Source organism: Atractosteus spatula, chromosome 7 (assembly GCF_055471065.1).
Source record: "Atractosteus spatula isolate fAtrSpa1 chromosome 7, fAtrSpa1.hap1, whole genome shotgun sequence".
NCBI lineage: Eukaryota > Metazoa > Chordata > Actinopteri > Semionotiformes > Lepisosteidae > Atractosteus > Atractosteus spatula.
This window is the reverse complement of record NC_142712.1, coordinates 31016750-31044739: the sequence shown is the minus strand read 5'-3', so window position 1 is coordinate 31044739 and position 27990 is coordinate 31016750. Positions and strand designations below refer to the sequence as shown.

At 37.4% G+C, this 27990-nt stretch overlaps 1 protein-coding gene across 1 annotated transcript in view; it reads right to left on the bottom strand.

Annotated features, from left to right (window-relative positions):
* Positions 1-27990, bottom strand: part of syt2b (synaptotagmin IIb) — a 75670-nt gene that overhangs the window by 12259 nt on the left and 35421 nt on the right. The window contains exons 2-5 of the mRNA XM_088920998.1: positions 15644-15869; positions 13675-13841; positions 9276-9407; positions 1853-2020 (exon numbers count right to left, since the gene is read on the bottom strand). Coding sequence (XP_088777124.1) covers positions 1853-2020; positions 9276-9407; positions 13675-13841; positions 15644-15842 — 666 coding nt within the window. The 5' untranslated portion in view covers positions 15843-15869. The remainder of the gene's footprint in view (positions 1-1852; positions 2021-9275; positions 9408-13674; positions 13842-15643; positions 15870-27990) is intronic.

Below are 27990 nucleotides of genomic sequence, written 5' to 3'. Positions count from 1 at the left end.
ATCTACATGGAGAATGAAGCAAATCATTTAGCAAAGAAAATATATCTCTGACTAAGCATAACAAAATAATTTCATGGAACCAGCATGCACACATTCAAAACAGTCTGGGCATATGTACATAATACATGTTCCCTTTCTTAATTATTTAAAATGTAAAGTGCACTGATATATTGCACAGGTATATAATACAAAGTGCACTGTTTCCATTTCATTATATAAGAGGCCACAATCCCTTATTATAACACTAAATGTATCCCAGAAAAATTACAAAGCACACTGTGAAAACAGCAAGCATAAAAAGTCCGGCCATGGGGTCCTGTTACTGTACCATACATTTGCATTATTAGGTCAGTATATATGATTAATTAATATTTATATAATTAATACATATAAATGTTTATAATGAATGATAACAGTACTTAAATATTTTTTCTGTACACTAATGAAAATATAGTGTTTCTGGAAATTATGCAGACAAACACAGTACTGCCTAAAATCTCCAGTAAAACAGACTTCAGGCAACATTATGAGGTACAATAATATTGGCATTTCAAAGTAAAACGGAAATGTAAATCAAAGATTCTGTCATGATTCCTTAATGATGGAAGGAAGTAATATCAGGGAAACGTTATCAAACATTAGCCTTCTGCAACTTCCTAGTAATGGAGAGTTAGTGCTGAGTGAGAACCCATGGGGCAGACAGATGGTGGGGAATCTCACCTGGAGGAACATGCCAACTGCCAAACAAGATCAGTGTTAAACTGTTGCTATTTCTGCATGGAACTGGAGTTCAACCAGTGCCTAATATGTTCTTCAAATGTTCTAGTATTTCCCCCTTTTAAATTGTGAGGGATTGTATCAAGCATATTGGCTCCGGCTCCTCCTGTGATCCAGTAATCAATAAAGTTGTTGGAAAATGGGTGGATAGATATGTCAAGCATAGCCTTTTATCCTGCCATCACATGTGTGGATTGCCCCAGGGCAGTATTGAAAAAACGTTCTTTCAGGCATTTGTGATCTCCCAAAATCCGACTGTACACACACGAATCTTTCTGGGGAATCTTTTGAACCACAAGACCAGTCATGTGACGTGGAGGGCAGACAGTTACTATATGTTACTATACAACAGCTAACACTAAATAAACCCTGTTACAGTACCAGTTGGTAAATTCGCTTTTTTGTTACAAAATCTTGAAGTTCATTTTGTATTTTCAATACAGTAAACAAAGAAAGTACAAATCTCCTATGAACCCTATAATCTAGTAGAGTATTTTATTCAATGCAATCTAATGGCAGTACTTTTACTTATTCTTGTATTTGAGAAAAAGATGTTAACTAATATAATTGAATTACTACATAGACCATATTGTATAAATCCTGTAGAAAATGGTTTGTATGCTTAGACTATAACTTAAGGCCTCTTAGAATTCAAGAGATGGTCACACAATAGACATGTGTTCTCCTGGTCCTTAAAGACTTGATGTGAGATAATGGAACAATTTTCCTGGATCTATAAGAGCACTTTGTACTATATTGCAGTTATACAGCACATTAGAAAGACAACAAATATTGCACAATTTAATGGCGCATTTTCCTATGTATAGCAAGAAGCTTTCGAGGTCTTCAATTATTACACCACTAAGTCTGCTACAGTGTTTGTATCACGAAAAAGCCACCACTAGAAAACATGTTAAAGATTTTAACCTAACATTTTTAAACTGCTTGGAAATGTAGCCACAGTTGCCTTTAACTGTTTCGAATTGCTTCAGTGTTGTTTGTTTTATACAGTTTTCCAAGACAGAATAAGAATCATTTACACAGGAGAGGCGAGATTGAAATTAGCAAAGGTTACCTTGAAAACAAATGATTCGTTGAAGACAGGATTCAGTGTCTTTTTGTGCACCTTGGTGTCATACTTCTTCTTTTTGTCTGGTAGAAGAAAGACTTTAACGTAGGGGTCAGAGGTGCCTCCCATGTCCATAGAGATCAGGTCAGCAGCCTGAATGATGCCCACTGTCAGCTGAACACAAAGAATGAACAGGTCAGTCTCTGCAGGAGGACATGAACACATGGGACACCTTCAAACACCAACCTCTCACACAGCAAACATCATCTCTTAACAGGATCTTCTGACAGTGGTGCATACAAATGGTGCATAAATGGTACAGTACGTACATTGAAAGAGAATTATAATGGTGTATACAGTATTTTTCAATAAATTATACAGTATAAGAATACAGTAAGTTTCAGTATATAATCATTGTTCCTGCTTATAGTTTTGAGTCTGGAGCCCAATTTAAATCTTTGTTCCTTTCTTCAAATAATGCACATCTCAGAACAAGAACATTAAAGAAGATTCCAAGAGGGTAGAAAAAATAACCATCTGCAATTAAATGCTGGGCTTGAAATCTGAAGATCTAGGCTTCATTTTAACTTTAGCCTAAGATGAACTGTGGTAGTTGTATTTCTCAAATGTGGTGGACCCTAAATCAGGATGTTTATGATGGTTGTGTTTCTAGCATTTTACATTTACACACTTACAGTATAAGTAGAGGGAAAAATTGATATTGGTGGTTTAAATACCATGTGAAGCCTCTCTTGTGCTTTCTACAGTATATTTAGAAAATGGCACAAAAAACACTCACCTCCTAAATCATTGAAACCTTTAATTGAGCTACAAATTGATGCCAAAGAGGTATCCAGCTGTTTCTTAAAGTTCTTTCAATTCCAGTTTGTTCCAGACAACATTATGTTTGTGTAAAGAAATTATTTTGGTCATAGAAAACATGTATACTGTATATCAATATGTTGTACAGAAGACATACTGCTGATCTGTGAGTAGTTTCCACTAGTCACTAATGTACTGTACAGTGGTGTGAAAAAGTGTTTGCCCCCTTCCTGATTTCTTTTTTTTATGCATGTTTGTCACACTGAAATGTTTCAGATCATCAAACAAATTGAAATATTAGACAAACATAACACAAGTAAACACAAAAAGCAGTTTTTAAATGAAGGTTTTTATAAAGGGAAAAAAAAATCCAAACCTACATGGCCCTGTGTGAAAAAGTGATTGCCCCCTAAACCTAATAACTGGTTGGGCCACCCTTAGCAGCAACAACTGCAATCAAGCGTTTGCGATAACTGGCAATGTGTCTTTTACAGCGCTGTGGAGGAATTTTGGCGCACTCATCTTTGCAGAATTGTTGTAATTCAGCCACATTGGAGGGTTTTCGAGCCTTAACCGCTTTTTTAAGGTCATGCCACAACATCTCAATCGGATTCAGGTCAGGACTTTGACTAGGCCACTCCAAAGTCTTCATTTTGTTTTTCTTAAGCCATTCAGAGGTGGACTTGCTGGTGTGTTTTGGATCATTGTCCTGCTGCAGAACCCAAGTGCGCTTCAGCTTAAGGTCACGAACAGATGGCCGGACATTCTCCTTCAGGATTTTTTGGTAGACAGCAGAATTCATGGTTCCATTTACCACAGCAAGTCTTCCAGGTCCTGAAGCAGCAAAACAGCCCCAGACCATCACACTACCACCACCATATTTTACTGTTGGTATGATGTTCCTTTTCTGAAATGCTGTGTTACTTTTATGCCAGATGTAATGGGACACACACCTTCCAAAAAGTTCAACTTTTGTCTTGTCAGTCCACAGAGTATTTTCGCAAAAGTCTTGGGGATCATCAAGATGTTTTCTGGCAAAACTGAGATGAGCCTTTATGTTCTTTTTGCTCAGCAGTGGTTTTCGTCTTGGAACTCTGCCATGCAGGCCATTTTTGCCCAGTCTCTTTCTTATGGTGGAGTCATGAACACTGACCTTAACTGAGGCAAGTGAAGCCTGCAGTTCTTTGGATGTTGTTGTGGGGTTTTTTGTGACCTCTTGGATGAGTCGTCGCTGCGCTCTTGGGGTAATTTTGGTCGGCCGGCCACTCCTGGGAAGGTTCACCACTGTTCCATGTTTTCGCCATTTGTGGATAATGGTTCTCACTGTGGATCGCTGGAGTCCCACAGCTTTAGAAATGGCTTTATAACCTTTTCCAGACTGATAAATCTTAATTAGTCTGTTTCTCATTTGTTCCTGAATTTCTTTGGATCGCAGCATGATGTCTAGCTTTTGAGGATCTTTTGGTCTACTTCACTTTGTCATGCAGGTCCTATTTAAGTGATTTCTTGATTGAGAACAGGTGTGGCAGTAATCAGGCCTGGGTGTGGCTAGAGAAATTGAACTCAGCTTTCCAAAGATGTGATAAACCACAGTTGATTTATGTTTTAACAGGGGGGGCAATCACTTTTTCACACAGGGCCATGTAGGTTTGGATTTTTTTTCCCTTAATAATAAAAACCTTCATTTAAAAACTGCATTTTGTGTTTACTTGTGTTATGTTTGTCTAATATTTCAATTTGTTTGATGATCTGAAACATTTCAGTGTGACAAACATGCAAAAAAATAAGAAATCAGGAAGGGTGCAAACACTTTTTCACACCACTGTATTTGTATCTGATATAATCTCATTTGGCTGTGTTAGTTGCCTGGCATTGGCTTTGCTGGTCTTACTCAATTACTGTATTATTTATCGGTCAATTTTCCAAATGCATATTTTAGGAATACTGTCACAAATATAACACCATCCATATTCCAGACAAAAACAGAAGAAAAAGGAAACATTGCTACTTTGTCCAGCTGTGTGCTAACTACAAAATGTGCTCTAAAGTCCAATGACTCAATGTATCGATGAGGACTCACAGAAACAGAATGGGGGAGAGCATAAGACACCCCATTGTTCGGGACAGTCAGGGCTGAAAAGGAAACCTACTGTACTGTAAGTGGTGTTGCAGGACTTTTTGTTCCTCTTTCGGGACATTGGTTGTGGGTTGCTAGGGACAGTAATGTTCATGTGATTCTGTGAGTGTGGGTTTCGCTTGTAGATATTGTGTGCCAAGTGTTCTCTGTGTCATGCAGACGGTGAAGAATGTTGTAATTGCTAACGAATAAAAAGGGCAATTATGTAGGGTAACTATTTTGTCTGGTCTGTAGGTGCACTGGAGGTTCTGAAAGATACTATTAACTTCTTACAGGGGAAAAGGGCCCTAGCACCCTTAAAATAGTCATCTACTGTAAGTTAAAATTCCTACATTTTGGGGTCATTTTCCATGACTCATCTCATTCAATGGTTGTTGAAAATAAATTAACAACTAATATAAATCCATTCCTTAGTATACAATTGGTGCTTTCCTTTTGTAGTGCTGTGATAGCTTCTTAGGGACTTTTATCATTAAACACCTTATTTTCATGTCATCAAAATGTGTTGACAGTGCTTCAACTGTCGAAAAATATAAAAAGGTAAACATTAACCTGACAAAAAAAACGGTAGAATGATTAAAAAAGAGGAACTGTCATTTTCTTTAGCAGTGAGTTCATTGCTCATATTTTTTCATATTTTGTTTTATTGAATACTGTACTAAGGAAACTGGGTTTTAGTGTTCGAGTTGTTGAGGGTTGTTGAGAACTTGAGAAGGAGAATCAACAAAAGGACAAAAGGTTAAAAGGACAAAAAAACAGACACCAAAAATGCAGAACACTATTTGCAAGTATCAGTGACATAAAGCAGCAAATTCTGTTTCTATTTGGCAAAAACTACCTGCTAAAAAAAGTATTTTGGCTTTCTATTCACTTTTGCAATGAAATATAAAATCTCTGCTTACAGTATCTTAAACCAAACAGGTTTATTTTACTTAAAATACAGTAATTACAAGGTCCCTACTATTGTGTTAAAAAAGCTCCTCATGAGAGCATAAATACAAAACGTACTGTGAAGTGAGTCCAGTCATGGATTTGACGCTGAGGTTAATCTAGAATATGATGGAGGAAGTGTGCATGCAGGTCTTACAGTGTTATTTTTTAACTCTTTTTCATTTGTACGCAAATGTTACGCAAATCCATGCCCCTGTCATTCTAGATCTGTGACATCATGTAGTATCACAGAGGTACATAGGTAGAGAACCACAGGAAACATGCATTTCAGAGAGTGATATAGTAACACAGCTGAGTACTCCTACACCTTTGTGTTCTATTCATGATCATACAAGTTGTGAAATGAATCCTTCCCAATAGCTCTGACAACAACAGTCTTGTGGCCAGATCTGGCCCTTGGACTCTTGAGGCCTGTATATTTCACAACCCTGATTTAGGGTTTGTTATCCCGCTTATTATCTTTATTGTTCATATTAAAACACTCTTAATTTAGGCTCCTGAAGACCCAGTGCCTCAGTCTAGTTCTGTCTGGGCAGAAGGAAGATATTGTAGCTGTGAAGTACAGAGTCATGAGTATAAATAGTGTGCTAGGTTATAGTTCTAAAGGATATACAGTATAGTGCATATTCGTTTTTATCTTTATGCCATTAGTGTGCATAACAGGTGACAGCTGCAACATGTCTGGGATCTATATTAGTGCAGCTGCTCTTCATAATTTATATTATGAATTAATAATTTCCTCATAATTTATATTAAATTAACTAGTGAAATTAGCTAACACTACAGAAGAACATAGTTGTGGAAAATGAAATACAATTCAGATATTATTCAAGACTGGGCAGAGAACTTGCAAATTGTTTAAATTTGTTAAATTATGACAAGAAACAAGTAGACAATAGACAAGTGCATAGACAAGTACAAAGTAATATACTGTATGCTGGCAGTAATCATGTACTCACTGAACTGAACTAGAAAATTGATGTATTAAAGTGACTTAAGAGTTTATGTTGACTCAATTGAAAATCTACACAATGATAAAATGCTACAATTTCCATACAGACTTATGTGTGTTAATGTGTGTAGACTTAAATAACTTACGGGCTCTAAAATGTGTAGATGTTCATTAAGGGTTTTCCTCATTGAATGTCTTGACAGAGAATCAACTAATTTGTTACTCATATGCTACAGTATTTCCTTAGCACATTTATTTTTTTTTTGCATTAATGGTACTCCAGTAATATAAGAACATAAGGATGGTTATAATTGTAAGGGAGTCATTAGTCAATTTTTCCCATTTGGTAGGTAGTGGTTAAGTGATATCCAGCTATTTCTTAAAAGAAACCAGGTTATCATCTTCAACAACACTGCTGAGTAGCTTGTTCCATATTCCAACAACATGTTGCATAAAGTGTTTCCAGTAATATTACCATATTCATTTTAAAAAGAAAAAAATGCATTAAAATATTTTAAAATAGTAATGCTAACATATAGTATACAGTGATGTGAAAAATAATTTACACCCTCCTATATTATTATACAGTACATATTAGGACTGATCCCGACCCTCACCTTGTCCCAACAAGTCCTTACAGATAAACCTAATCTCGTGTGACATACTGTATAACACACATTTGTTTTCTAATTTGTTTTGCTTTTGTAAAACAAATGTTTGAAGTAAGTGCACCCTTACTGCTCCTATAACAATTCAGAAGGTGATTAGAATCAGGTGCTGCTAAGCAAGTGCACCTGATTAGTTGGCATCTGGAACTGCTTTAAATCTGTACAGTATACAGTATGCTGTAAGTTCAGAAACTTTGTCATTTTGGTCTGGAGCATTAAGATTTGTGAAGCCATGGCTACACCATGCTAGGTAAAAAGATATCTGGGATGGTCTCAGGGAAAGAATCATCAGTCTGGGAAGGGTTATAAAGCCATTTTCAAACAATATGAAGTCCATCATTCCACAGTGAGAAAGACAATTTACAAATGGAGAACATTCAAGACAGTTGCCAACCTACCCAGGAGTGGGCGTCCCGGCAAATTCACCCCAAGATCAGACTGCATGATGCTCCTAGAGATCTCAAAGAACCCCAAAGCTACATCCATGGATCTACAGGCCTCTGTCAATACGGTAAACATTAGAGTTCATGATTCTACCATTAGGAAAAAAACTTAACAAGAATGGCTTTTACGGAAGGGTAGCCAGGGAAAACCCCTTCTCTCCAAAAATTATATTGTTGCAAGCCTTAGGTTTTGCAAAACAGCACCTGAATTAAACACAGCACTTATGGAGCAATGTTCTCTGGACAGATGAGAACAAAGTAATGTAAAATGATTTGGTGAAAACCAACCATTGCATTACCTCAAAAACCTGATACCAACCGCCAGGCAAGTGTGAAACCATCTATCCAACAGCTAAAGCTTAGCGAAAAGTAGATCATGCAATAGGGCAATGATCCAAAACACACCAGTTAGTCTATGACTGAATGGCGGAAAAAGAAAAGAATCAGGTTTATGGAATAGCCCATTCAAAGTCCAGACCTCAACCCTGTGATGCTTCAGTGGAACGTACAGATAGCTGTGTATAAATGAATACCCTTAAAGATCACTAATCTGAAACAGTTTCGTAAGGACTGGGTCAGATTTCCTCCCAAACTCTTACAAGAAATATTTATTTCAAATAATTGCTGCTAAAGGGGTTCCCCATGTTACTGAATCATGGGGTGCACTTACTTTTTCACAGAAGGCTGCTGAATGTTGGCTATTTTTTTGTTTAGTAAATAATGATAGCATTTATTGTGGGATACAGGTTAAGGTTAGGTTTATCTACTGGACTTGTGAGATCTAGGTGAAGGTTAATATGTAAAACGATAAAATTCTAAGGGAGTGTACTTTCTTCTTCACATCACTGCAATTACACATAGTAATGGTAATGTTATAGTACTCCTAGGTATGTATTTGAAGCATAGACTGCACCCTATATCCCATAAAATGCAATCTCAGTAGAAACAATGACCAGGTGCTCCTACAGATAAGTGCAAGTGGCTACTGTATGTTGTGTGGATTTAAGGTTGGCCACTGTTTCATCAGGGACTCCTAAGGCTTGTTGGTCACTGTTGAGCTTGTACTGTTATCTGCAAAAATTACTTCAGTATTCTACTCAATTAATTAGTTGCACATTATATGCTATAGATGCATAAGGAAGAGAAACTGATGGTATCTGTTTAATCCCTTCCAAATATATTCTTGTATATTTTTGCACACCTGTAAATTAATTGCCATAGTGGTGTCTGAGATGAATAACACTTGATAATTCCAATTTGGTGTGTATGTATGTGTGTGGGGATAGTAGGCATGAAAGATAAAAAAATCAGATGATACTTATGTACTGTATGCCTTTTTACAACATCCTGTGGGCATTCTGTAACAAATAACAATATGTAATAATATGACACTAGAGTCCTTATTTAGAATAAGGAGCGACCAAGCCCCGTGTTACCAACTTATCACTGTACATACCTTGTTGTCCTGGAAATCATAATCAAGTGAGTACTGCAGCTTGCCAAGTTTCTCCTGCTCCTTTTCTTCTTCTTCTTTCTCCTCTTCAGTCAGGCCTGTCTCTGCATCATCATCATCGTCATCCTGTTTATTCTGCAGCAAATCAGAAAGAGGGAGGGAGGTCATTGCACACCTGCATCACAACCAGCTCTGCAAACCAGATCTTGGCACAATTTACACAGCAGCATGCACATGGAAATGGCTCTTTGACCTCTGATCAATTGCATCACCTACCTGTATTGTGCATCACCCTGATTACCCATCTCATTATAAAGCAGCTGTACTTACTGCATTCATTTGGAAACTGTTGTTTGCAACATGACTTGATTCAGCTCTTTCCTTATTGACACATTTTATGCCACTTTCAGGTACAAATCTTCCAAATAAAGTTTGCCATCCAATTTAGAAAACTGAGAAATATTACTTCATGTGTGGGTTGTAGAAAATATTGTTCCCCATCTCTAAACTGCCTTTTGTACTGTATGTGTTGCAATGAAAGACAGACTGAGAGAAATGGAAATACCAGTTATAATTTAATTGAATAATTCTAAGGTGGACATTCATACAAACAATACCAGCCTTTTGATAAATGCCATGCAGTATATCACTAATGCCAGCATAACAATTTGCATAATATTTGTAATGATTATCAGCTAGATCCTTTTTGAGAAACAGGAAAAAAGAAGCAAAATGAATGACTGGAAAGACTAAACTTGACTAAAGCAGAAAACTGTTTCAAAGATTCTATAATATCCCTAACCTTTATTTGCATAAACCTGTTTAAGCCATTATACAGTATAATAAAGAAAGGGAGTGTGGCAAAAAGTCACATATTTCACAGCCTTTCATGATTCTTATCCTTGGTCTAAGGCAAGACATAGTGCATACCATCACTGAGGCTGCCTCATAGAATAGACATCTATAGACAAAGTCAATGTCAATTTGCACATATTCCGTGTAACCTTTCTAAGTTCAGAAAAGAGAAAACACATGAATTTCTATACAGTGGTCTCAACTTAAAAATCAGCTCAGCTCTTTTGACCTGTCATTTGTTTCAAGCACTAGAGCTTTGAGACATCAAGTGTTGATCATGGAAATACTTATGGATTTCAAAGCCAGGAATATCTTTAGTTCTACAGACAGCCTATCTACAATGCACAGCTCATTTAACTCCCCCAGCAATATACAGATCAGATCCACTACAGAAAAACTCAACTTGTTTCTAGATGACATTCCTAAAACCTGAGAGAAACACAATATTCTGTCCCATCATTACTTTTCTATTATTAAACAACTATTTTTAAATTAATTATTTCATCAGATGGGCTGCTGAGAACTGCTCATTTACAATACCAACCTGGTCAACAGGCTTACACAATTGAAATTGAAAACAAATGAAAAATGTAAACAACACAATCAGAGGGGGCATAACAGGATGTGGTAATATTAAGAAGTGCAAGTCAGACAGAAATTATTTAACCAATCAACCAAAAATACCAACAGATCCGAAGGTGATAGTTTCTATATATGCGATTTCTTAAATTATGATAGTCATAGACACCGGTACATTGATATGATTTGGATTTAAAATGATAGGGGGTCTTGGAAGATTCAATTTGATAAGAGTAAATTCAATTGAAAATTAAAGGTGGAACAAAAATACAGTATGAATTTAGGAAGAAGTTGTTATCACTACGATCTGTAACTTAAAAAAAAAAGTGAAGCATTCCCCTAGTGTAGAGGGCCGATCAACCAAAGAGTGAAGATCACAAAGAACAGTGACAAGGGCCACCAGTAAAAAATCATCATACAGAATGATATTAGGATTCTCATGACATCAATTCATGAAAAACTTTGAGCTGCAGAAAGAGGCTATTCAGTAACAACATCACCATAACCTTAGATGGGGGTGTAGACATTTGAGCTACTGTACGCCTAAAGCAACATATAAAACAACATTTGTTTCATCGGGGCTTGTTGCGTATGGTGAAGCTTGTGATTATTAAAGAAACCAAGTCTGGCCTTGATATTAAATTCCAAACTATTAATATGAGTTTTGAATGTTAAAACATTATTCAAACAAATGCTTGTGTACAGTATATAAACTGTGACTTGCTCAAGCTTTATTTGAAATGAAAAAAAAAGTTTGTTACTATTGAACACTTCAAGCTGTTTTAATTAAAGGGATCTAGAGTGGGACTTACAGTAAGGTGTAAGGTGTTGAGATCTAAAGTTCTCTCCAAATATAAATTGTTTGTAAATATTACTTTTGTCTCAAGTTAGTTTTCTGTAAGTAATACTTCTTATAAGTTATTACCTGGTTATTTCACTACTACAAAACAGCTTATGGATAATTGTTGGAGCCACCTGCACTTGCTTGGAACACCAACCATTTTTCAATAAACAATATTTAGAAACACAACACAACAATAGTTTGTACATCATGTTTGCTTCTTTTTGCTGATGATGCATGGAAATATTGCAAAAGCATGCATACAATTTAGATTGTAGTTTGTGGCTCTTTAAAGTGCATATCATTCAGTAATAAAAAAGGTTCCATCGCATGTTATTCAAAACAAAAGCCACAGGGAAGCCTCTTTTCCCACACAATATGTCAGTAAGGAAAGTTACTGTCAAGTCAAGTTGTAATCAGAACATGCATACGTTCAAGTGCTTACTGGCATGGTGCTGTGTGCACTATCATCCAATTTTTCAACTTTAGGATGAGCTGGAACTTTTAAGCTGAATTCTTGTCTTAAAAAAAAGGAAAAAATGCTTATGCATTTTTTTCAAAACCCCTATATTTTGTAAGCCAAAACTGTGGCCTCTACCCTAATTTCCGAGACTCAGCATTTTGCGTAGTAAGTGCAATGAGAAGTGACTTAAACTCCTCTTTGCTTTCAAGGATTCTCAGCAACTGAATTTGCAAAGAAAAAAAATGATTGAAAATTCACATCCACCCCCTGCTTCGCCTAAGCAGGCCTGTTTGAGAGGCGCCTCGAGCCGCACACCTACCGTGAAGCAGGGATCCGGGACAGTCAAGATACACAGCAGACAGATAAGACACAAAGCAGGAGAGGAGAGCAAAGAGAGAGGGAGAGATTGAACTCACAGACACACAAAAAAGAAACACAACAGGCAGATCGAGAAATGACAGACTTCTACCCGTCATTTTGTTTTTGCTTTTACTTTTGGTATTTTTATTTTTAAATGGTTGCTGATGTAAAGATATTTTTTTACAGTTTAATTCCCAATAATTTAGAATACAAATAGACAATAAATAGAAATAGAAAATAATAATGGTGCTTAATAGTAGAATATATGCTTTTATATGGTTACTGTGTGGATTTAAATGTTCAATGTTTTATCGTTATTTGTATTATTTATTACTATTTTATTGTATTTCTGAAATCCTTTTTGCTCTTTAACATACTCTGTGATGACTTTCAGAAACACTATACCCGGTTCAATAAACCAGTCTACTTTTTTGTTGAAGGAAAAAAAAACCTCAGCGAAAGTACTTTATCACCCCCAGCCCATTATTTCCTGATCCAGCAAGTATGTCATTTCTCACAAAAGTCCCAGAGCACAAGAAAATACAGCACTCACATTTTTCACAAATGCAGGATATAATAACAGAGAAAATTAAAGAGCGAGCAGAGCATTTCTAAACTTCCTACTCTACTGCTTGAGAATTAGCTATTAAATTTTTCATACTCCATGAATTTTAAAACATACTAAATTACTTCTATTTATAAAAGCCACATGCCCTATTATCTGAATTAGATTCCTGTTTGCAGCTATTCTCTCTAATGAGCTGTGGTGTGAAAAAGTGCAAATCATGACCACGGTCAGGGCTATACTGTTGCTTGAACAGAAATGTGTCAAGATAAGAGGCAGAAATGATATTTAATATAGAGGCTCAAATGCAGTACTTTGCAGTTCTTGAGACTTCGGAAAACAAAACATACCTATGATTATAAAACGTCAAATTTCAAAATGCCGGGATTTGAATTGGGAAGAAATCCTGGAAGAGATGGCTGGTGATAATGCAGGGAAAATAATTTAAGAATGTTCTTCAACATGTTGGAGTCCATCTAGACTATGTATAAAATGATAACAAAAAAAAAGAAAGGTCATTCTTGAAGTGGATTGCCTTTTTAATTATCAGATATGTTCTTTTTTCTGGTGTGGTCTTATTTAATTTGAGAGGTGTTTAAACCATAAGAAAACTGTCCTGGATGACACTTTTAAAGAGGCATCACTAGAAAAAAAACTGCTTCACGAGCTGGGGTTGGAGACACTAGTTCTGACTCCTGCACTTCATTCTTAGAAAGCCAGTCTGTGCCATGTGTCATACCTCGCCACCTTTCATGTTCTTCATATTGAGCGCTCCCTTCATGCCCTTCCCCTTCTCTTTCTTGTTCTTCTTCTTCTTACAACAGCACTTCTTGCAGATGCAGAAACAGCAGGTGAGGATGAGAAGGCCGGCCACCACTGCAATGGCGATGAGAGCCCAGGGTGGCACTGCCAGTCCAGTGGACAGGGGGAAGAGTTACAAAGGAGATGTCAGGAGGAACATGGACTCAACTATGTCCTGAATCACAGTGAAAGAAGTCAGTTTGGGAAACATATCTCAGGAAATACATGTACATCTCCAACTTTGGGAACATTTGTCACTCTTCCTTTATTTACTTTTTGCATAGTTACCAAAACCTTAGCTTTTAGAATGTCTTCATTTTTTTTTTGGTCTATCAGGAGTAAATTATTTATGGAAAGGTTTGCATACAACCATTTTTCCAATATGAAGTCCCTCAACATAGACTGCATGACAAAGAAATTGAAGCTAGCGTATATGAGCAGTTTTATTTTCTCTTCAACAGTTTGCAAATAACAATAAAAGGAGAATTAGATGTTTGACGTACTTAGAAAAGTGGTAGAGTGAAATTGTTTTGGCATAAATAAGATGTGTGCCATATCCAATAGTATTAATACATAATATTTCTGTTCTAAAAGGTCAGATACAAGCTATGTTTAGAGGATTTCTGTTTATTTAGACACATTGTGACCTGTCATATATCAAAAAATGGCAAGGAACTTCAGAAAACTAAATAAAACAAATAAGGGCTAAATAGGTTTTTCTGATCATAGTTATCCAAAAATCTCATGCAACAGTTTCTTCAAAATTGAAAAAACATGGGTTGGCAGCTTGCTCCAGACACCCACCACCACCAAAGACTTTATTTTAACAGCAGGTGTAACAGAGTGAGAAACATGGGTGTAGGGTAACAGGTTTTGGGGGTTATGTTGACTGTCTATGATGGCCAATGTTTTTTTTTCTCCTCTTCAATCAAGGTGTCCAAGCCTTCTTGAATCTAACGGTGGGGCAGGTGCAAATCAACAAAGACTGAATGACTTTGATTGCCTAGATGATTATTAATTACCATACAGTTCAGCGGTGACATGTGGGATTACAGAACAGGCTAAATCAGCCCTGGAACAAGGAGTCAGAGAGGAAATACAAGAAACAAAGGACCATTACATACAGGTCAAAGGCATACAGTAAGATCATTAAATAGCCCTCACTCATTACAGTAGGTCTGCCTAGCCCCTGTGGTCACCAGGAGTTCTGGCCAGGAAGTGGAGATATAAGCCACAGTCAGGGCAGGCTCAATGAGAAAGATTTGGGATAGACAATTTGCACCACTGGGCACAGGAGAGGACTTAGGGGCAGGAGAGGATTCAACAAAGATCAGCAGAGAAACTCTCAGACACTGTCTTCTTCCCCTGTATGTGTTTTGAAAGACAGGTTAGGTGGGGCACCATATTCAAGCATTGAGTACACAGTAGATGAACTTCCTGTTATAAATCATTGGTGATGAAAAGAATGTGCAAACAAAAAATACAGTACAATGTCATCTTGCTCAGCTAACAGTTTCTCCATTCCTTAAGGCATCTTACAGGCTAAACTGTGTTTAAAATGTAAAATATCCCTTCAAAATAGTAAATAACATCATACGATTTATGATTTTCCACTGAGTGAATTTTACTTATTCCTTATTGTCTAATTTACAAACAAATGGCAAGAACATTATGAAACAATCTAAGATCAAATGAACATAAATCTTGAAATTAATGATATGTGTACACATAGACCCCAAAAGAATAACTCAAACCAGAAAAGCTAATATAGAGAAAATGTAATATCCTATTCTACATTTTTAAATTTTGATTTCGTACATCATTTGTTAATAGTGCTCCTTCTCTAATCAATATAACAGGGAACTGCACTTTTCCTCCTTGCCTTGTGCCAGGTCTCAGTGACTTACAAGGGATTTTGACTATCTGATTGTAGAATTTGTTCATGAGCTCCTTATAGTCTTCTTTCTTATTGCCCATGGGCCCTTCAGCCTTGGTGGAGTTGTCTGCCACAGTGGACATGGCTGGTGCTGGAGCCATTGTCATGGTACTGGTGGGCTCAGAGCCCACAATGGGCTCTGGTTTTTTCTTGAATAAGTTCCAAGTCATCCTGAAAGGCTAGGCAATGAACACTCCCTGAAAAGCAAAAAAAGAAGTAAGAGTCAGTACTAAGGGTGCAATCTGATAACAGGGGTCCACCCATAATAAACACAAGTCAATATTTTCACCATATGCAACATTTCGTCGTTTTTTTTTGCTCATATGTGGGACTGTAGCCAATGAAACAGCCAACCATTTACTCATAAGAAAACAATTAAAATGATTTGACTTGTAAATAACCGTTATTGGATTTTCCACCTGCAATTCAAGCATATACAATATCACAATCTGTCTTTTGGACTTGAGAAACCTGATTTGCAAGTTTTTTCAAAACAGAAAGCATCAGTTGGCACTGTTTTTTAAGTGACCACACAGACTTTTCCTGATTACTTGTGATTACTGCTTACTTCAATCCAGTGTTCTAAGTGATTATACTTCAGTCTAATCCACATAACTCAAGAGATAATGGGAAAGCTAACGTTCAGATAATATGTAATTAAATGATAATAATATAGCTTAGCCACAGGATTTCTCATTGCTTTACACTATAATCCATCTCTTGTTTCAGACATTTTACTTCGTTCTGTCAGGGGCTGTTAATAATTAATGGCACAGCATTATACAAGAATAAGACTCTTTTATAATTCAAAAGATGAAACTGGTTATAAATGTACTATCTTAGAAAAACTTTTACACATTATTTCAAGGAGATTTTGCAGAGGAATAATGGCTCAGAGGAAAAATATTTAAATTAAAATGCTATTTATTTTATTTTGCCGTTGACAATGTAACACATACTGTACAGGTACAGTACTTCTTATCATGAGTATTAGTATGATTATTATCTATTAATAATCATGCAAGATGATTCAAGATTAATGTAACATTTTTGAAAGTTTACAGGTAATGCATAGATTCTGTTTAAAAATTGGTCTGAAAATGATTGATGAAAATAGAATTGCTTGTTTAAAATATATTCATTCATTTTTTAATCTACAGTAATACTGTATATGTCAGAAAAGCAATTAACAATTAGTTTCCCATACTGTTTGTATACAAATTATGTTTATGTTTATGTATTATGTTTAAACAATTTTCTGTGGAATTGTATTTTCACATGAAATAATGTATAAAAATATTAATAATAAAGATTAATTGTATTTATATAGTGCTTTTAATCCTAGAGGACACCAATGCACTTTATACATGGGAGGTGTGAGGAATGGATAGTCATTATGCACGTGCAGTGGCACTACACAGCAAATTAGGTAGAGAAATAAGAAATGGCTTCACCACTTGATTTAATTTTAATAGTAGATATGATTTAAATATGTCTTTATATTTATATGACTATCTCACATTGTAAAACCATCCAACAGCATTTTTTTGCATTTTCACTTTGTTTCTTACATTTCAATAAGAAAGGCAAAAACACCATACAGTACTTACAGAGAGACTTAATTATTTAATTATTTATGTTCCCTTCAGGAGGTTTAGCTAAATAGCTTGTAATACTGCAGTAATTGCAACCTTGATTTATAACTTGTTCAACCTTTATGGCTCCATTGGCTGGAAATTTATTTTGATTTGATTTTCATCATAATACATTTGTTTGTTTGAAGAGGTGATCTGACGTGGTAAATACAATGTGTGCCTATTGTAATTCTGTAGAATAGCTGTGCATAAGACACTTGGGGTGCAAGCACAAAAAAGCTGGCTACATTTATAAATCATTGGTGTACTTATTAGCATTAAAGCCTTGAGGATATGCACAATGAAAATACACATTGAGAGGAGACATATGGGAGTACTGAATACAGTAGGAGCAGAGGGGTAAATAACAGAACCAGTTAAGTAAAGGCCCTTCTAAAGAAGAAGGTTTTGAGTCTAGATTTGAAGGAGTTCAGGGAAGGTGACTCTCTGAAGTCCTTAGGGATAGAATTACAGAGCTTTGGGGCATAACAGGAGAAGGCCCAGTCACCCACAGAGTGTAGATGGGCTTGGGGGACAGATAGGAGGCCAGACTTTGAAGAGCGAAGGTTGCAACGTGAGGAGTAGGACAATAGTAGCTAAGACAGGTACTGAGGTGTCAAGCCATGCAGAGCCTTATACAGTAGGTGAGCATGAGGGTTTTGAAGTCGACACGAAACCTGACAGGAAGCCAGTGCAAAGACTCCAGGATAGGAGTAATGTGATCACTTGCACTAGACCTGGTCAGGATTCTTGCTGCCTAATTCTGGACATGCTTCAGTTTGTTCAATGTGGAATTAGAAATGCCAGTGAGTAGAGCATTACAGTAGTCAATTCAGGAGAAGACAGATCAGCTTTTCAGCAACAGTTAGTGGTAAAATAGGATATAGTCTGGCAATATTTCTGAGGTAAAAGAATAATGTTTTGACAATATGTTGCACATGTGGGTTGAATCAAATGAATTGAATCAAATATCACCCCCCAGTTTTTCAATTTAGACTGAAATTCAAGTACATTACCATCCACGGATAGGGTTACAGCATTGGCTTTACAAAGTTGATGAGGGTGCCAATAAGCATGACTTTAGTCTTGTCACAGTTTAGATGAAGGAAATTTTGAGTCATCCATGTTTTTATGTTGAAGATGCAATTAGAGAGAATAGAGACAGCAGCAATAGTGTCAGGTTTGGTATAGATGTAGATTTGATTATTGTTAGCATAAAAGAGATAGTTGAGGCCATGTGATCTTAAAAGTTGATCAAGTGGAAACATTCTGAAATTAGGGAGCCCAGTATTGAGACCTGAAGAACACCAGACTTAAAGAATTCAGTTTCAGACCTAAATCCACCAAGAGAGACAAAGTGACAGTGATCAGTGAGGTAAGACCATTTAAGAGCAGTGTCAGAAATTCCAAACACAGTCTCAAGACGAGAAGGTAAGATATTGTGGTTAGCAGTGTCGGAAGCAGCACTGAGATCAAGAGGAATGAGGATAGAAAGAGAACCAGAATCAGAAGATATTAGAAGATTGTTAGTGACTTTATAGGACAGCTTCTGTAATGTGAAGTTGTTGGGAACCCAGTTTGAGGGATTCAAATAGGTTGTTTGCGATGAGGTGGCTATTTAACTAAATTGTAACAGCACATTCTAGAATTTTTACAAGACAGGGTAAGTTGGAGATGGGGTATAAATTGTTTAGATTGTCCAGAGCCACGTTTGGCTTTTTTGGCATGGGGGTAATGGCAGCACTTTTGAGAAAAATTAGTACAGCACCAGTGCTCAATGCAGAGAAAAGTGAAACAGGATTGAAATAAAGTGGTGGAAATGGGATCTAATAGCTGATAAAAAAATAAATAAATGTATAAGCAAGTAAATTTAGAATTGCCAAATATTTTTTGTTAATTACGTACAGATTAGTCAGTTATACATTTTGTCTCGACAAACAGCACACATGAGAAATCACACAAGGAGAACGAGGAAGTGTGGGATGACATTTTCTTTAGCTGGTTGTATCCAGGATTTAAAAAGACCTTGCAACTGGCTGAGTTACATTAGCAGAGGTGGGTTCAACTTGGACAGGGCTTTCTTGCATTCAATGCAAAGGGAAATTAGTCATTTGTTTGGTGCCAAGCCATTTATGAAATGCCCTTTCTGATGTGCTAATTGCACTATTTAATTTTCTAATAAAATATAATTTGTATATTAGAATGAAAATGTTTTCAGATATCTTTTTAAAAATCAAACTGAATCTGATTTTCCATGTTATTAGGACTGGGCTGTAATGGTTTCCCCTTCTGGATAGTTTTGGACTTCTTCGCCTGTGCCACACCCCCCGAGCACCAGTGCACCACTTTCACGCCCCCCTGTTTGTCAACCTGCCCAGTTCCTCGTCGTCTCCTCCCCGTGTCCGTTACCACTTACTCCCGGAAAATACCATCTGCATAGGGTCCTGACCTATGCTTTTTGACAGTATTGGCTTAATTTGCTCACTGTGGACTAGCACCAAGCAATATGTCTTTTGGGAGCAGCAAAGTGCCAAAAAAATTAAGACTACTATGCAGTGCTCATTGAGAATTCTTCATTATCAAAAAGGCTTTATCTAATCTGTGATAGTCTAATCATGAAGTTACAATGAAGTTAATGAAGAATTAGAATATAAAATCAGTTTCATACACAATGGAATTGTATGAATACAGTATTTGCATGTTTTGGGTATCTAAAAATGCTTTGTATATTTAAAAAAGCGCTTTTATGTTCTGAAATACAGACACATTAGCTATAGCCATGTAAAAGCACGCCATGTAAAAGAGGAACTTACCCTGAATATACACAAAATGTCTAGACATATCAATCTCTAGCTGTTTCTGCATTTTTCTGTGCTGAAAAGTGACACATTTACTGCTGATCCACAACAAAGTAAGTAAAACTAAATACACCTTGGATAGATCCTTGGTTGTAATTACGTATGTACAGAATTGACCAGGAGAAAGTAATGAAAAAGGTGTTCTAAAATTGAGTGCTTATAGCATTTCATAGCCAAATGTTTATTACTGTATACAAATGTTACTACTACTACTACTAATAATAATAATAATAATAACTTACACTTATATAGCGCTTTTATGGACACTCCACTCAAAGCGCTTTACAGGTAATGGGGACTCCCCTCCACCACCACGCCCAATGTGCAGCATCCACCTGGATGATGCGACAGCAGCCATAGTGCGCCAGAAGGCTCACCACACATCAGCTATCAGTGGGGAGGAGAGCAGAGTAATGAAGCCAGTTCATAGATGGGGATTATTAGGAGGCCATGATTGGTAAGGGCCAATGGGAAATTTGGCCAGGACGGCAGGGTTACACCCCTACTCATTTCAAGAAATGCCCTGGGATTTTTAATGACCACAGAGAGTCAGGATCTCGGTTTTACGTCTCATCCGAAGGACGGCGCCTGTTTACAGTACAGTGTCCCCGTCACTATACTGGGGCATTAGGACCCACGTGGACCACAGGGTGAGCGCCCCCTGCTGGCCCCACTAACACCTCTTCCACCTCTTCTAATGCTACTCTACACATTTGGTTAAATGCTGATATGACTATTGAAGATGTTGTTATAAAATGATACTGCCACATTAATATTCCAGGTTTAATAAATTAATATTGTGGGTGTTTAGACATGCATTTTTAAAATATTGATGTTTTTAGTGCGGGGGGTGCATTTGTTTGTCTGAGTGCAGCAAGACAATGGGTTAATCCAGTCCTGTCTACAGAAACGTTGATCTTTGTAACTTGCTAGTGACTCTTAGCAAGTGATATTGTCAATAAAAGTCAAGAAACTTTTCTACTCAATGCTACCTCTGTTATAATGCCATTATCAGACTTACACCCTGACTCTGAACATAGTTGCCCCCCAGGACTGCGTACTCAGCCCTCTCCTCTACTCTCTACCAACCAGAACTGCGTCACCAGCAACAAAACAAACTCGATCGTTAAATCTGCAGATGATACAACGATCATCGGCTTGATCACAAACGGTGATGAGTCCGCATACAGGGAAGAGGTAAAACTGCTGACAGCATGGTGTCAGGACAACCACCTCTTTCTGAACACCAGCAAAACTAAGGAGTTGATCGGGGACTTTAGGAAGCACCAAGGAACAGACCATGCACCCATCCACATCAGCGGGTCCGCAGTGGAGAGAGTCAACAGTTTCAAATTCCTAGGTGTCAACATCACAGATGATCTAACCTGTACACTGGCATGCCATAACACATCCTGACCAATTTCTACAGGTGCACCACTGAAAGCATCCTAACCGGCTGCGTCACTGCCTGGTATGGTAACTGCTCCGCCTGAGAGCGCAAGGTACTCCAGAGGTTGGTGAAACTGGTACAAAACACTACTGGCTGCGCGCTACCGAACATCGAGGATATCTACTCCGTTAGATGCCTCAAGAAGGCCAGATCTATCCTCCAGGACCCCAGTCACCCTAACCACAACTTGTTCTCTCTACTACCAACCAGAAAACGATACCAAAGTATACAGACCAAGACCAACAGGTTTCGAAACAGCTTCTTCCCCCAGGCAGTAAGACTGCTAAACAGCCAACCACAGCAGATGCCTGCAATTACACCAACGGCCGCTGGCGAATAGGCAACCTTGTTAAACTGATACACCAGCGCCCTCCTGCCACTTGCACTCACAGGACACATATTGTACGAACAGCACTAAATACCTTCTGTCATACCATATCTCCTTCTTTTACTTTCGCACAATCTGTAAATTGTATTGTAAATTGCAATTGTGTAATTTATTGTATCCTAATCTTAATTTAATCCCTATACATTTCTGTCCTACTCTTCCATCCCTCTTTCCGAGCCCGAGGATAAAAGCATTTCATTGCCGACAACACCGCTAAATGCTGTACTGCTCATGCAATGATAAATAAACCTTGATTGATTGATAACAAATGTAAAATGACAGGCAGATAAGAAAGCACAAATAATCCCATTTTGGAAGGGGCTAACAGGTAAGACCCTAATTAATTAAAATCAGCAATCCCAAATGAGGTAGCATAAAAGATAATATTCTAGCACTCTCGGGTTCACGTGGGTATGTGCCCTCACCGCTGCCACCTCAGGTCGGCCCCCCACCACTGGGGACTCGAACCCAGGCCTCTGGCATCACTCAACAGGGACCCAGCCAGTTGAGCTAAAGGGAGATCTCCCTTCAGCCCGGCGGCTGAGGTCCTTGCTATTCAGAGGGAAGGGCAGTGACGTCACCGAGCTGGTAAGCCGGCTCGCACAACTTCTAATGTCGGCCATATGCATTACAATATTAATAATTCCACATTTCCAGAAAGCAAACATATGGATTACACTACGTGAGGCAGATGAAGACTGGCTGATGGACAAACTCTAAACAAAAGAACTGTATTCTCTTTTTCATTTTCAACTTTACCTTTTCTTTATATAACAGGCTTAAAAACATCAAAACTGTTCTACACTTCTCTTGTATTCAGTCAACTCTTTAGAAATAAGTAAAATAAAATAAAATAAAATAATCTCTAACAACACTGTGATCTGATTTCACAATGTCTTCCTGTTATTTTATGTACTTGATTAAGGATTATGTGGTATGTGGAGCAGCAGAGTGCTGATTTTGATCAATGGTGTTGTTTCACTAAAGCAATGTGACACCACTTCACAGATCATTGATCCTGTAATGTCCAGGGGTATAAGTGCATTTCACAAATACAAATGGTTACATCTTCTAGTTGTCCTTACTTGCTGATAAAGGTCGCAGAAGTTTAGTCTCTAGACACAATATGACAGTTTATTGATATAGAGAGACTAAATTCGTTGTTGAAACTGATTTCTCAGTCATTATGAGTTATATTTATTAACAAAGGCTAATCACTTTAACAAATAAGCATGTGCAAGAAAACAAACCAAATAATACATTTTTTAACAATAAAACTATGCTTTTGGATTTTTTACACACAATAATCAAAAGCAGAACTCAATATAAGAACTTTATTTAAAATTTAATACAATTTCACATTAGTTTGAATATGGATTCACGTGGTCCCTGCTGTATATGCTTGGAATATAGAACAGTTCTGTTCCGTTCTTTAACATTTTATATTTTATATTTTTTCAAAGTACATCTCTTGTTCTTAAAAAAATGGGAAAAAATTAAAATCAGATTTTCTGAAATAACTGGCAATTGAATTTAGAGGGTTTGACATATGTACTGTACTACAATGTGAAATAGTAATCTCAAATGGCAAGATAATTATATGAATGTTCAGCAAAACAGAGGATTTATTTCTTGGTGTAACCCCCTAAGTGAACTAGAGGCCTAAATTGAATTAAAGTTTACAGGGCTGTTGTAGCAGAATTTGTGATTTAATCTACACCTGAGGCATCTTATGTGGCTCCTAGACAAGACACATTTTATGATCTAGCTTTTTACTTTATGTCAGCTATTATATGGGTTTATGATCCGGTCTTTAAATTACTCCTTGTAAATTGTGAAGGATAAAACCATATTTAAGGATTTCAATAAGAATGTGTGATTTTTTGGAGACTATTAGTACTTAAAATTAGCTGTCATTTATTGTGGTTTTTATTAGATTTCAATACTCAAAACTAATTCAGTCTAGCTCAGAAATGTTGTTTTTCCACAGAATACAGTAAAGTTTTCTTTATTGACTTTTTGGGGTTTAAGGTTTTATAAATGACATTGTGGATTAAGTTACATCCTGTGGGATTGTATTCTGAGAACTAATTCTAAGGCAGGGAATATAAATTGTGTGTTTGAATCTTAAACCCAGTGATCATTTGTCAGTATTAATGAAAACACTTCAATACAGTTTCAGTCTTGACATGAAAAGTTATTAGATCTTATACAGAAAACTGCAATAGCTAAAAAGAAAATCTTCACCTCAACTTTTAGTAGAATGACATCCATGAGAAGAAATGATATTAATGCAACAGTGTAGCATCTAACTGTTCCAAAATATTAACATTGTTCTGTGGAAATGCCTGAGATAAAGGACAACTCTATTATTAAAGAAACTCAGACTATTACCTCAGAACACAGACTATGCAGACAATTATTTGGCACCATTTTTTGTACCAAGTAAACCAAAGGTTTACTAAGGTAAACTAGTAAAGTAAACTGGTTTACTAAAGTAAACTTTATGATTGCTAGCGGCAGGTGTTGACGCGATGTGATTTCTGCCCAGTGCTCTGAATGTCAAAGTGAAGAAACTCAATGAAGACAAAAAAAACATGAATGATGAAAAAAGCAAACGGAAGTGTAATGATTGCAACATGGACTTCCAAACACAATCTGGGCTATCACAACACAAAAGACATTCCCATCCTGACATCAGGAATAAGGAAAGATTCCATGATCTAAATAAAAACAAAAGCAAAGAATCCAGTAAGACATGGATGGAAGAAGAACTTACAAAACTGAAAACATTGGAAATTAAGTACTGTATAAAGGGGCTAAAAACATCAACCAACTAATTGCCCAAGAACTCGGCTCAAAAAATAACAAACAAGTTGGTGAAAAAATGAGAACCAACAAGAAATAGAAAACTCCAAGAAAGCTCACTAACACTGAACAAAACCCATCAGTAACAAAAAAGAGGACATCCAACTTTTCAAGACATAGCTAACAGAGATGAAACTGAAACAGCCTGGAAAGAAGCTGTTCTCAATGATTCAGAGGACCCTGAAACAATCAAGCAATTAACTGAAATTGCAACGGAAAAGCTATTACAAACTCTTAAATCTGAAACTCTAAAAAAGAACAATAAAAAGGAAAGACACAACAAATGCCAAAATGGAAAAGAGTGGTTATGGATAAAAAGAAGAGCAAAAAAAGGCTCTATAAATATCACCAATCTCTGTACAACAAGAGCAGATCAAAACGGGCTTCTCTCATCCTTGATGGAGCAGAAAGTACAGTATATCTTGTAGACTTCACTTCTGCCAATTTTACAACTCCTACAAAAAGAAATGGGAGGATCCCACTATGTTTAACAACCTTGACAACTTCAAATCAAGGGGGAGTGCTGACAATGAAATATTCAAAACCCTCATCAGCGAAGAGGAAATCCAAGAAAACATCAAAGCAATGAAGAAAACATCTGTGCCTGGACCAGACAATGTTGACTGGCATGCCATCGATCTGGAGGGTGACGGCGAGACACTCCAATTGTTCCACCTCTGGCTAATCACCGGCCATATACCCAAACAATTAAAGCAATGCAGAACAATACTGATACCAAAGACAACAGATGAAAAGAGCCTGGATAACATCAGCGATTGGATACCCATTACCATCGGGTCAATGCTCCTCAGACTCTTCTCAAGAATAATAACCAAACGACTAGAGAAAGCCTGTCCAATGAATCAAAGACAGCGTGGTTTCATCGAAGCCTCCGGCTGCTCAGAGAATCTGACAGCACTACAACACATCCTGAATAACACCAAAGAATCACAAGCAAATTGCTGTGGCATTCATTGATATTGCCAAGGCTTTTCACTCAGTGACCCATGAACACATATTCCAAGTACTAGAACAAAAAGAGTTAGATAACCATGTAATTGAGCTAATCAAGAACTCCTACCATGAATGCACAACCATGATTAAAGCAGACAAACAATCCTCACATGACATCTCCATCAATGTTGGAGTCAAACAGGGGGATCCTATGTCACCTCTACTGTTTAACCTAGCCCTGGACCCCCTGATAAACGCCTTGGAAGAACTCAGTTGCGGCTTCAAAACGGAGGCTGGAAATAACGCGACATTGGCTTTTGCAGATGACTTGGTTTTGCTGAGCGACAGCTAGGAAGGGATGAAAAAGAACATTGGCACCCTTGAAGTATTCTGCGCTCAAACAGGACTGATGGTCCAAGCCAAGAAGTGCCACGGGTTCCTGATTTCACCAACCAAGGATGTCATCAATAACTGCGAAGATTGATCCATAAACAATCAATTACATATGATTACACACTGTGAATCGGAGAAATACCTCGGTCTCAAAATAAACCCATGGACAACAACCAAAAAACCAGACGCAGTAAATCTGCTACAAGATTGGATCAACAAAATTGACAAAGCCCCACTAAAACCTTCTCAAACATCAATAATACTGAATGTACTGTATACACAATCCCAAGACTGATCTATCAGATGGACCATGCCTATACCAATCAAATATCACTAAAGAATCTGGACGGACTCATATGGAAAGCAATAAAAAGGTGGCTACATCTCCCCAAATCCACATGTAATGGACTACTTTACTCCAGTAATAGAGATGGAGGATTGGGTATAATCACCAACCTGATACCATCAATACAAATCAGAAGGCTACAGCGTATGGCCATGTCCTCGGACCCTATCATCAGCACTCTGATGCGATCGGAAGAAGCACAAGAAAAACTCCAGAAACTCTGGATCCAGGCTGGAGGCGATGTAAGCAAAATCCCACAGCTAAACGACCCAACAACCTTAACAGTGCAGTTAGAGGATATACTGCTTCCAGAGGGATGGGAACCCAGTCCCAACCAAAAACCAAAATTCATGACTCCCCGCAACTGGCGTAATGATGAATTTGAGAACTGGACAAAATTACCCGTTCAAGGAATGGGAATTAAAAACTGCATGACCCTGACAGTAACTCCTGGCTCGCTCATCACAAAGGTTTCAAAGAAAGACACTATATTGCAGCACTACAGCTTTGGGCTAATGTATACCCCACCAGGGAAAGCCTGAACAGAGGTCAAAGGGGATACCCAACACTCTGCCGCAAGTGCCAAGAGAAAACCGAAACATGCTCACACATACTCGGACAATGCCCCAGCGTTCAAAGCGCAAGAATTAAAAGACACAATAAGATCTGTGACATCTTAGCCGAAGAGGCTAAAAAACTAAATTGGGAAATCAGAAAAGAGACATACTTCAGACTCAAAGGATCAAATGAACTGAGAAAACCTGACCTCATTTTCACGAAAAACAAAGAATCAATAGTAATCGATGTAACAATACAATATGAACAGAACCTACACACACTAAAGGAGGCAGCAAGAGAGAAAATAGTTTACTATGAGCCTCTGAGAGACCAGATAAAAGAAACAACAGGAGCCGAAAAAGTCACCTTCTACGGCTTTCCAACTTGAGCGAGAGGAAAATGGCACGAGAGAAACTACAAGGTCCTTCAGAGTCTGGAGAGTCTTCAGAGATTGGAGAAAGTAGACAGAAACAGCTGGCAAAACTCTTCAGCTGAAGAGCCCTACTTTACTCCCTCGACATCCTCTCAATATTTGGCGGCAAAAACACGGCTATTGAATGCAACAATGAATGTATATACAGTGGTGTGAAAAAGTGTTTGCCCCCTTCCTGATTTCTTATTTTTTTGCATATTTGTCACACTGAAATGTTTCAGATCATCAAACAAATTGAAATATTAGACAAAGATAACACAAGTAAACACAAAATGCAGTTTTTAAATGAAGGTTTTTATTATTAAGGGAAAAAAAATCCAAACCTACATGGCCCTGTGTGAAAAATTGATTGCCCCCTAAACCTAATAACTGGTTGGGCCACCCTTAGCAGCAACAACTGCAATCAAGCGTTTGCGATAACTGGCAATGAGTCTTT